Consider the following 12,338-nt stretch of genomic DNA (forward strand, 5'->3'; position numbering starts at 1 on the left):
ACACACACACACACACAGGAGCTGGCCTCTCACATGAGCCTCAAGTAAGGACACACACACACACAGGAGCTGGCCTCTCACATGAGCCTCAAGTAAGGACACACACATTAGTATTCATTAGTTACTTAATGTTTTGCAACAAGTTTTCTATTGAACATCCCTCTCTCCCCCTCCCTCCCCTCCTCCCTCTCTCTTCTCCTCTCTCTCTCCTCTCTCTCTCCCCTCCTCCCTCTCTCTCCCCTCCTCTCTCTCTCTCTCTCCCCTCTCTCCCCTCTCTCCTCTCTCTCCCCTCCTCCCCCTCCCTCCTCCCTCCCTCTCTCCTCTCTCTCCCCCTCCCTCCCCCTCCCTCCCTCTCTCTCCTCTCTCTCCCCTCCCTCTCTCCTCTCTCTCCCCTCTCTCCCTCTCTCTCCCCTCCTCCCTCTCTCTCCCCTCTCTCCTCTCTCTCCCCTCCTCCCTCTCTCTCCCCTCCTCCCTCTCTCTCCCCTCCTCCCTCCCTCTCTCTCCCCTCCTCCCTCTCTCCTCCCTCCTCTCTCTCCTCTCTCTCCCCTCCTCCCCCTCCCTCCCCTCCTCCTCTCTCCTCCAGGACATTAAGTAGCAGACAGGCAGTGAGCCTGGACTACCTCCCGTACCTCCGCATGGCCCTGTTGTGTCCTCTTCAGAGGCAGGGGGCGGAGGGGGCCGGTCAGGCCGTCCAGCTGTTAGATGACTACCACCTGGTCAGAGAGGATGTGGACAGCCTCATGGAGATCAGCATCTGGGGGGGGCAGCCTGACCCCTACGCTAAACTGGACCCCAAGGTCAGAGGGGACAGGGGGGAGGGGGTGTAATAATGGTGTTACTCTAATCTGTGATTGTAATAATGGTGTCAAACTGATTGTAATAATGGTGTTATTGTTAATCTAATCTGTGATTGTAATAATGGTGTTAATCTAATCTGCGATTGTAATGATGGTGTTAATCTAATCTGTGATTGTAATGATGGTGTTAATCTAATCTGTGATTGTAATAATGGTGTTATTGTTCATCTAATCTGTGATTGTAATAATGGTGTCAAACTGATTGTAATAATGGTGTTATTGTTCATCTAATCTGTGATTGTAACCATGGTGTTACTCTAATCTGTGATTGTAATGATGGTGTTAATCTAATCTGTGATTGTAACCATGGTGTTACTCTAATCTGTGATTGTAATAAAGGTGTTAATCTAATCTGTGATTGTAATAATGGTGTTAATCTGATTGTAATAATGGTGTTAATCTGATTGTAATAATGGTGTTATTGTTAATCTAATCTGTGATTGTAATAATGGTGTCAAACTGATTGTAATAATGGTGTTATTGTTCATCTAATCTGCGATTGTAATAATGGTGTCAAACTGATTGTAATAATGGTGGTATTGTTCATCTAATCTGTGATTGTAATAATGGTGTTAATCTAATCTGCGATTGTAATGATGGTGTTAATCTAATCTGTGATTGTAATGATGGTGTTAATCTAATCTGTGATTGTAATAATGGTGTTATTGTTCATCTAATCTGTGATTGTAACCATGGTGTTACTCTAATCTGTGTTTGTAATAATGGTGTTAATCTAATCTGTGATTGTAATAATGGTGTTAATCTGATTGTAATAATGGTGTTATTGTTCATCTAATCTGTGATTGTAATAATGGTGTCAAACTGATTGTAATAATGGTGTTATTGTTCATCTAATCTGTGATTGTAACCATGGTGTTACTCTAATCTGTGATTGTAATGATGGTGTTAATCTAATCTGTGATTGTAACCATGGTGTTACTCTAATCTGTGATTGTAATAAAGGTGTTAATCTAATCTGTGATTGTAATAATGGTGTTAATCTGATTGTAATAATGGTGTTAATCTGATTGTAATAATGGTGTTGTTAATCTAATCTGTGATTGTAATAATGGTGTCAAACTGATTGTAATAATGGTGTTATTGTTCATCTAATCTGCGATTGTAATAATGGTGTTAATCTAATCTGTGATTGTAATAATGGTGTTACTCTAATCTGCGATTGTAACCATGGTGTTACTCTAATCTGTGATTGTAATAATGGTGTTAATCTAATCTGCGATTGTAATAATGGTGTTACTCTAATCTGTGATTGTAATAATGGTGTTACTCTAATCTGTGATTGTAATGATGGTGTTACTCTAATCTGTGATTGTAACCATGGTGTTACTCTAATCTGTGATTGTAACCATGGTGTTACTCTAATCTGTGATTGTAACCATGGTGTTACTCTAATCTGTGATTGTAATAATGGTGTTAATCTAATCTGTGATTGTAATAATGGTATTAATCTGATTGTAATAATGGTGTTATTGTTAATCTAATCTGTGATTGTAATAATGGTGTCAAACTGATTGTAATAATGGTGTTATTGTTCATCTAATCTAATCTGTGATTGTAATAATGGTGTTAATCTAATCTGTGATTGTTGTAAATCGCTCTGGATAAGAGCGTCTGCTAAATGACTTAAATGTAAATGTAATGATGGTGTTATTGTTAATCTAATCTGTGATTGTAACCATGGTGTTATTGTTAATCTAATCTGTGATTGTAACCATGGTGTTACTCTAATCTGTGATTGTAATAATGGTGTTAATCTAATCTGTGATTGTAATACTGGTGTTATTGTTAATCTAATCTGCGATTGTAATGATGGTGTTATTGTTAATCTAATCTGCGATTGTAATAATGGTGTTAATCTAATCTGCGATTGTAATGATGGTGTTAATCTAATCTGTGATTGTAATAATGGTGTTATTGTTAATCTAATCTGCGATTGTAATGATGGTGTTATTGTTAATCTAATCTGCGATTGTAATGATGGTGTTAATCTAATCTGTGATTGTAATAATGGTGTTACTCTAATCTGTGATTGTAATGATGGTGTTAATCTGATCTGTGATTGTAATGATGGTGTTAATCTAATCTGTGATTGTAATGATGGTGTTACTCTAATCTGTGATTGTAATCATGGTGTTAATCTGATTGTAATAATGGTGTTACTCTAATCTGTGATTGTAATGATGGTGTTACTCTAATCTGTGATTGTAATGACGGTGTTACTCTGATTGTAATAATGGTGTTACTCTAATCTGTGATTGTAATGATGGTGTTACTCTAATCTGTGATTGTAATGATGGTGTTACTCTAATCTGTGATTGTAATGATGGTGTTACTCTGATTGTAATAATGGTGTTACTCTAATCTGTGATTGTAATGATGGTGTTACTCTAATCTGTGATTGTAATGATGGTGTTACTCTAATCTGTGATTGTAACCATGGTGTTACTCTAATCTGTGATTGTAATGATGGTGTTATTGTTAATCTAATCTGTGATTGTAATAATGGTGTTATTGTTCATCTAATCTGCGATTGTAATAATGGTGTTACTCTAATCTGTGATTGTAATAATGGTGTTACTCTAATCTGTGATTGTAATGATGGTGTTACTCTAATCTGTGATTGTAACCATGGTGTTACTCTAATCTGTGATTGTAACCATGGTGTTACTCTAATCTGTGATTGTAACCATGGTGTTACTCTAATCTGTGATTGTAATAATGGTGTTAATCTAATCTGTGATTGTAATAATGGTATTAATCTGATTGTAATAATGGTGTTATTGTTAATCTAATCTGTGATTGTAATAATGGTGTCAAACTGATTGTAATTATGGTGTTATTGTTCATCTAATCTAATCTGTGATTGTAATAATGGTGTTAATCTAATCTGTGATTGTTGTAAGTCGCTCTGGATAAGAGCGTCTGCTAAATGACTTAAATGTAAATGTAATGATGGTGTTATTGTTAATCTAATCTGTGATTGTAACCATGGTGTTATTGTTAATCTAATCTGTGATTGTAACGATGGTGTTACTCTAATCTGTGATTGTAATAATGGTGTTAATCTAATCTGTGATTGTAATACTGGTGTTATTGTTAATCTAATCTGCGATTGTAATGATGGTGTTATTGTTAATCTAATCTGCGATTGTAATAATGGTGTTAATCTAATCTGCGATTGTAATGATGGTGTTAATCTAATCTGTGATTGTAATAATGGTGTTATTGTTAATCTAATCTGCGATTGTAATGATGGTGTTATTGTTAATCTAATCTGCGATTGTAATGATGGTGTTAATCTAATCTGTGATTGTAATAATGGTGTTTGTAATGATGGTGTTAATCTGATCTGTGATTGTAATGATGGTGTTAATCTAATCTGTGATTGTAATGATGGTGTTACTCTAATCTGTGATTGTAATGATGGTGTTAATCTGATTGTAATAATGGTGTTACTCTAATCTGTGATTGTAATGATGGTGTTACTCTAATCTGTGATTGTAATGACGGTGTTACTCTGATTGTAATAATGGTGTTACTCTAATCTGTGATTGTAATGATGGTGTTACTCTAATCTGTGATTGTAATGATGGTGTTACTCTAATCTGTGATTGTAATGATGGTGTTACTCTGATTGTAATAATGGTGTTACTCTAATCTGTGATTGTAATGATGGTGTTACTCTAATCTGTGATTGTAATGATGGTGTTACTCTAATCTGTGATTGTAACCATGGTGTTACTCTAATCTGTGATTGTAATGATGGTGTTATTGTTAATCTAATCTGTGATTGTAATAATGGTGTTACTCTAATCTGCGATTGTAACCATGGTGTTACTCTAATCTGTGATTGTAATAATGGTGTTAATCTAATCTGCGATTGTAATAATGGTGTTACTCTAATCTGTGATTGTAATAATGGTGTTACTCTAATCTGTGATTGTAATGATGGTGTTACTCTAATCTGTGATTGTAACCATGGTGTTACTCTAATCTGTGATTGTAACCATGGTGTTACTCTAATCTGTGATTGTAACCATGGTGTTACTCTAATCTGTGATTGTAATAATGGTGTTAATCTAATCTGTGATTGTAATAATGGTATTAATCTGATTGTAATAATGGTGTTATTGTTAATCTAATCTGTGATTGTAATAATGGTGTCAAACTGATTGTAATAATGGTGTTATTGTTCATCTAATCTGTGATTGTAATAATGGTGTTAATCTAATCTGTGATTGTTGTAAATCGCTCTGGATAAGAGCGTCTGCTAAATGACTTAAATGTAAATGTAATGATGGTGTTATTGTTAATCTAATCTGTGATTGTAACCATGGTGTTATTGTTAATCTAATCTGTGATTGTAACCATGGTGTTACTCTAATCTGTGATTGTAATAATGGTGTTAATCTAATCTGTGATTGTAATACTGGTGTTAGTGTTAATCTAATCTGCGATTGTAATGATGGTGTTATTGTTAATCTAATCTGCGATTGTAATAATGGTGTTAATCTAATCTGCGATTGTAATGATGGTGTTAATCTAATCTGTGATTGTAATAATGGTGTTATTGTTAATCTAATCTGCGATTGTAATGATGGTGTTAATCTAATCTGTGATTGTAATAATGGTGTTACTCTAATCTGTGATTGTAATGATGGTGTTAATCTGATCTGTGATTGTAATGATGGTGTTAATCTAATCTGTGATTGTAATGATGGTGTTACTCTAATCTGTGATTGTAATGATGGTGTTAATCTGATTGTAATAATGGTGTTACTCTAATCTGTGATTGTAATGATGGTGTTACTCTAATCTGTGATTGTAATGATGGTGTTAATCTGATTGTAATAATGGTGTTACTCTAATCTGTGATTGTAATGATGGTGTTACTCTAATCTGTGATTGTAATGACGGTGTTACTCTGATTGTAATAATGGTGTTACTCTAATCTGTGATTGTAATGATGGTGTTACTCTAATCTGTGATTGTAATGATGGTGTTACTCTAATCTGTGATTGTAATGATGGTGTTACTCTGATTGTAATAATGGTGTTACTCTAATCTGTGATTGTAATGATGGTGTTACTCTAATCTGTGATTGTAATGATGGTGTTAATCTGATTGTAATAATGGTGTTACTCTAATCTGTGATTGTAATGATGGTGTTAATCTGATTGTAATAATGGTGTTACTCTAATCTGTGATTGTAATGATGGTGTTACTCTGATTGTAATAATGGTGTTACTCTAATCTGTGATTGTAATGATGGTGTTACTCTAATCTGTGATTGTAATGACGGTGTTAATCTGATTGTAATAATGGTGTTACTCTAATCTGTGATTGTAATGATGGTGTTACTCTAATCTGTGATTGTAATAATGGTGTTACTCTAATCTGTGATTGTAATAATGGTGTTACTCTAATCTGTGATTGTAATAATGGTGTTACTCTAATCTGTGATTGTAATGATGGTGTTACTCTAATCTGTGATTGTAATGATGGTGTTAATCTGATTGTAATAATGGTGTTACTCTAATCTGTGATTGTAATGATGGTGTTACTCTAATCTGTGATTGTAATGACGGTGTTACTCTGATTGTAATAATGGTGTTACTCTAATCTGTGATTGTAATGATGGTGTTACTCTAATCTGTGATTGTAATGATGGTGTTACTCTAATCTGTGATTGTAATGATGGTGTTACTCTGATTGTAATAATGGTGTTACTCTAATCTGTGATTGTAATGATGGTGTTACTCTAATCTGTGATTGTAATGATGGTGTTAATCTGATTGTAATAATGGTGTTACTCTAATCTGTGATTGTAATGATGGTGTTAATCTGATTGTAATAATGGTGTTACTCTAATCTGTGATTGTAATGATGGTGTTACTCTGATTGTAATAATGGTGTTACTCTAATCTGTGATTGTAATGATGGTGTTACTCTAATCTGTGATTGTAATGACGGTGTTAATCTGATTGTAATAATGGTGTTACTCTAATCTGTGATTGTAATGATGGTGTTACTCTAATCTGTGATTGTAATAATGGTGTTACTCTAATCTGTGATTGTAATAATGGTGTTACTCTAATCTGTGATTGTAATAATGGTGTTACTCTAATCTGTGATTGTAATAATGGTGTTAATCTAATCTGTGATTGTAATAATGGTGTTAATCTAATCTGTGATTGTAATGATGGTGTTACTCTAATCTGTGATTGTAATAATGGTGTTAATCTGATTGTAATGATGGTGTTAATCTGATCTGTGATTGTAATGATGGTGTTACTCTAATCTGTGATTGTAATAATGGTGTTACTCTAATCTGTGATTGTAATAATGGTGTTATTGTTCATCTAATCTGTGATTGTAATGATGGTGTTAATCTTATCTGTGATTGTAATGATGGTGTTGATCTGTGCCCAGGTGAAATCAGCGTTCACGAGGGCCTATAACCGGGAGACCCACCTGACACCTTACTCCCTCCAACCAATCAAGAAGGGCCGTCGTGGCGGGGGAGTGGAGGCGGAACCGGGAGGAGAGGGGCAAGAGGAACAGCCTGAGGAAGAGGAGGAGGAGGAAGGTGTTGCAGCTGACGCCATGATCAAAGTAAGGAGGGAACACACTTCTCCACGGTCCCAATTATAACCCCCCCCCCATCCCCTCCCCACACTTATCTGAAATAATTTACAATTTTTATTTGTTTCAATTTACTGGAGAAGAAACGATGAATTATTGATCGGTCGGGTGCCATCTTCTCTGGTGGTTATAGACAGCCTATTGTGGCATCGATATGAGCCAGACAATTCGTTTTTAGGCGTCAAAACTTACTACAACGTGTAAATAGGATCATTTTGGTTATAAAGTCGGTCTCGTCCAAAACCCGAGTTTGGTAAGTGGCTGTCGTGACTTGAGTTTTTAAATGTTTTATTTCACCTTTATTTAACCAGGTAGGCCAGTTGAGAACAAGTTCTCATTTACAAGTGCGACCAAGACCAAGATAAAGCAAAGCAGTGTGACACAAACAACAACACATGGAATAAACAACAACACAGAGTTACACATGGAGTAAACAACAACACAGAGTTACACATGGAGTAAACAACAACAGAGTTACACATGGAGTAAACAACAACACAGAGTTACACATGGAGTAAACAACAACACAAAGTTACACATGGAGTAAACAACAACACAAAGTTACACATGGAGTAAACAACAACAGAGTTACACATGGAGTAAACAACAACACAGAGTTAGACATGGAGTAAACAACAACACAGAGTTAGACATGGAGTAAACAACAACACAGAGTTAGACATGGAGTAAACGACAACAGAGTTACACATGGAGTAAACGACAACAACAGTTACACATGGAGTAAACGACAACAACACAGAGTTAGACATGGAGTAAACGACACAGAGTTAGACATGGAGTAAACAACAACACAGAGTTACACATGGAGTAAACAACAACAGCAACACAAAGTTTCACATGGAGTAAACAACAACACAGAGTTAGACATGGAGTAAACGACACAGAGTTTCACATGGAGTAAACAACAACACAAAGTTTCACATGGAGTAAACAACAACACAGAGTTACACATGGAGTAAACAACACAGTTACACATGGAGTAAACGACACAGAGTTACACATGGAGTAAACAACAACACAGAGTTACACATGGAGTAAACAACAACACAGAGTTACACATGGAGTAAACGACACAGAGTTAGACATGGAGTAAACGACAGTTACACATGGAGTAAACAACAACAAAGTTTCACATGGAGTAAACAACAACAACACAGAGTTACACATGGAGTAAACAACAACACAGAGTTACACATGGAGTAAACGACACAGAGTTAGACATGGAGTAAACAACAACAACACAGAGTTACACATGGAGTAAACAACAACAACACAGAGTTACACATGGAGTAAACGACACAGAGTTAGACATGGAGTAAACGACAGAGTTAGACATGGAGTAAACGACAACACAGAGTTCCACATGGAGTAAACAACAACACAGAGTTCCACATGGAGTAAACGACAACACAGAGTTCCACATGGAGTAAACGACAACACAGAGTTCCACATGGAGTAAACAACAACACAGAGTTCCACATGGAGTAAACGACAACAGAGTTACACATGGAGTAAACAACAACACAGAGTTACACATGGAGTAAACAACAACAGAGTTACACATGGAGTAAACAACAACAACAACACAGTTACACATGGAGTAAACGACAACACAGAGTTACACATGGAGTAAACAACAACAACAACACAGAGTCAATAATACAGTAGAACAAAAGAAAGCAAAGTCTATATACAGTGAGTGCAAATTAGGTCAAATAAGGGAGGTAAGGCAATAAATAGGCCATGGTGGTGAAATAATTACTATATAGTATATATATATATATATTACAATTAAACACTGGAATTGTAGTTGTGCAGAAGATGAATGTGCAGGTAGAGATACTGAGGAGCAATATAAATAAATACCAGTATGGGGATGAGAGATAGATAGATGGGCTGTATACAGATGGGCTATGACAAGGTCAGGGCCAAGCTATGCAGTGAGCTGCTCTGACAGCTGGTGCTTAAAGCTAGTGAGAGAGATGTGAGTCTCCAACTTCAGTGATTTTTGCAGTTTTGTTCCAGTCAGCGGCAGCAGAGAACTGGAAGGAAAGGCGGCCAAAGGAGGAATTGACTTTGGGGAGTGACCAGTGAGATATACCTGTTTGAGCGCGTGCTACGGGTGCGTGCTGCTATGGTGACCAGCGAGCTGAGATAGGGCGGGGCTTTACCTAGCAGAGACTTGATTAGTGACTTGACTTGTTTTGATTACAATCACGTTTTACCTGTTAGCATGTGGTAGCACTGTGTTGTCTGGGAAAAGACTGGGCGGGTTTGCTTTGCATGCTCTGATAGCATAGTTTAACAAAAGGTCAGGGCCAAGCTATGCTAGCTGCTGTCAGCTGGCTGTCAGGGACAAGCTATGCTAGCTAAACACAAGGTCAGGGCCAAGCTATGCTAGCTAGCTGCTGTCAGCTTGGCTAAACACAAGGTCAGGGACAAGCTTTGCTAGCTAGCTGCTGTCAGTTTGGCTAAACACAGGTCAGGGACAAGCTATGCTAGCTAGCTGCTGTCAGCTTGGCTAAACACAAGGTCAGGGACAAACTATGCTAGCTAGCTGCTGTCAGCTTGGCTAAACACAAGGTCAGGGACAAGCTATGCTAGCTAGCTGCTGGCTAAACACAAGGTCAGGGACAAGCTATGCTAGCTAGCTGCTGTCAGCTTGGCTAAACACAAGGTCAGGGACAAACTATGCTAGCTAGCTGCTGTCAGCTTGGCTAAACACAAGGTCAAGGACAAGCTATGCTAGCTAGCTGCTGTCAGCTTGGCTAAACACAAGGTCAGGGACAAGCTATGCTAGCTAGCTGCTGTCAGCTTGGCTAAACACAAGGTCAGGGACAAGCTATGCTAGCTAGCTGCTGTCAGCTTGGCTAAACACAAGGTCAGGGACAAACTATGCTAGCTAGCTGCTGTCAGCTTGGCTAAACACAAGGTCAGGGACAAGCTATGCTAGCTAGCTGCTGTCAGCTTGGCTAAACACAAGGTCAGGGACAAGCTATGCTAGCTAGCTGCTGTCAGCTTGGCAAAACACAAGGTCAGGGACAAACTATGCTAGCTAGCTGCTGTCAGCTTGGCTAAACACAAGGTCAGGGACAAGCTATGCTAGCTAGCTGCTGTCAGCTTGGCAAAACACAAGGTCAGGGACAAACTATGCTAGCTAGCTGCTGTCAGCTTGGCTAAACACAAGGTCAGGGTCAAGCTATGCTAGCTAGCTGCTGTCAGCTTGGCTAAACACAAGGTCAGGGACAAGCTATGCTAGCTAGCTGCTGTCAGCTTGGCTAAACACCATGTCAGGGACAAGCTATGCTAGCTAGCTGCTGTCAGCTTGGCTAAACACAAGGTCAGGGACAAGCTATGCTAGCTAGCTGCTGTCAGCTTGGCTAAACACAAGGTCAGGGACAAGCTATGCTAGCTAGCTGCTGTCAGCTTGGCTAAACACAAGGTCAGGGACAAGCTATGCTAGCTAGCTGCTGTCAGCTTGGCTAAACACAAGGTCAAGGCTGGCTTGACTTTCTATTCACCCCTTCCTCTCTACTTCATGTTACCCCTTGTTTGTTGTGATTGGACGAACAACAGACACACACACACACACACACACACACCCACACACACACACACACACACACACACACACACACACACAACCACACACACACACACACACACACACAAACCCACACACACACACAAGCCACACACACACACACACACAAACCCACACACACACACACACACACACACACACACACACACACACACACACACACACACACAAACCCACCACACACACACACCACACACACACACACACACACACCTCACCCACCCACCCACCCACCCACACACACACACACACACACACACACACACACACACACACACACACACACACACACACACATTGTCATCCAGGAAGATGGACAATCCGTTCCTTGGCCTGAATATAGCGCTGGGATTTTGATTCAGATAATAACTTTACTTTTCTCTTCCTCTCCCTCCGTCCTATCTCCCCCGTTTCTCCCTCCCTCCCTTCTCCTCCCCCCTCCCCTCCCCTCTCCTCCCTGCTTCTCCCCTGTTTCTCCCTCCCTTCCCTCTCCCCCCCCCTCCTCCATGTTTCTCTCTCTCTCTCTCCCCCGTTTCTCCTCCCCCTCCCTGTTTCTCCCCTGTTTCTCCCTCCCTTCCCTCTCCCCCTCTCCTCCCCTGTTTCTCTCTCTCTCCTCCCCGTTTCTCCTCCCCCTCTCCTCCCTGTTTCTCCCCTGTTTCTCCCTCCCTCCCCCCCCTCCTCCCTGTTTCTCTCTCTCTCTCCCTCCCCGTTTCTCCTCCCTCCCCTGTTTCTCCCTCCCTTCCCTCTGCTCTCTGTTTCCCCCCTCTCCTCCCTGTTTCTCCCTCTCTCCCCTGTCCCCCTCCCTTCCCCTGTTTCTCCCTCCACTCTCCTCTTCACAGTTGAAGAAGGCCAGACCCTCCAAGGAGCCCAAGAAAGAAAAGACAACAGCTGGGGATTCTGGGAAGGGAAAGGGCAAAGGCAAGGGCAAAGCCAGGGAAGTGACCCCTAACCTCTCAGACAACTCCCCCCACCCCCAAATTTCAAAGCGAACTGTACAACACCTCTTCTCGGACGTTCTGAAGAACAAACCCCTCAACGGTTTGACCACCCACCTACCTGGTCTTATCACCGTGTGGCGCGGAGACAGAACCAGCTTCTAGGACCCCTTTAAACTTAGGATGTGCATCCCAAGGGGACCCTATTCCCTATATAGTGCACTACTAGGACCAGAGTCCCATAGGGCCCTGGGT

At 39.6% G+C, this 12,338-nt stretch overlaps 1 protein-coding gene across 1 annotated transcript in view; it reads left to right on the forward strand.

The window, feature by feature from the left end:
• LOC135533508 (replication factor C subunit 1-like) overlaps positions 1–12,248 on the forward strand; it is a gene marked incomplete at its 5' end in the record, with an annotated part of 65,247 nt that extends 52,999 nt beyond the window's left edge. Inside the window, 3 exons of the mRNA XM_064960800.1 lie at positions 584–797; positions 7,311–7,493; positions 11,988–12,248. Coding sequence (XP_064816872.1) covers positions 584–797; positions 7,311–7,493; positions 11,988–12,248 — 658 coding nt within the window. The remainder of the gene's footprint in view (positions 1–583; positions 798–7,310; positions 7,494–11,987) is intronic.
• Between the last annotated feature and the right edge of the window lie 90 nt (positions 12,249–12,338).

Source organism: Oncorhynchus masou, unplaced genomic scaffold (assembly GCF_036934945.1).
Source record: "Oncorhynchus masou masou isolate Uvic2021 unplaced genomic scaffold, UVic_Omas_1.1 unplaced_scaffold_2416, whole genome shotgun sequence".
Taxonomy (NCBI): Eukaryota; Metazoa; Chordata; class Actinopteri; order Salmoniformes; family Salmonidae; genus Oncorhynchus; species Oncorhynchus masou.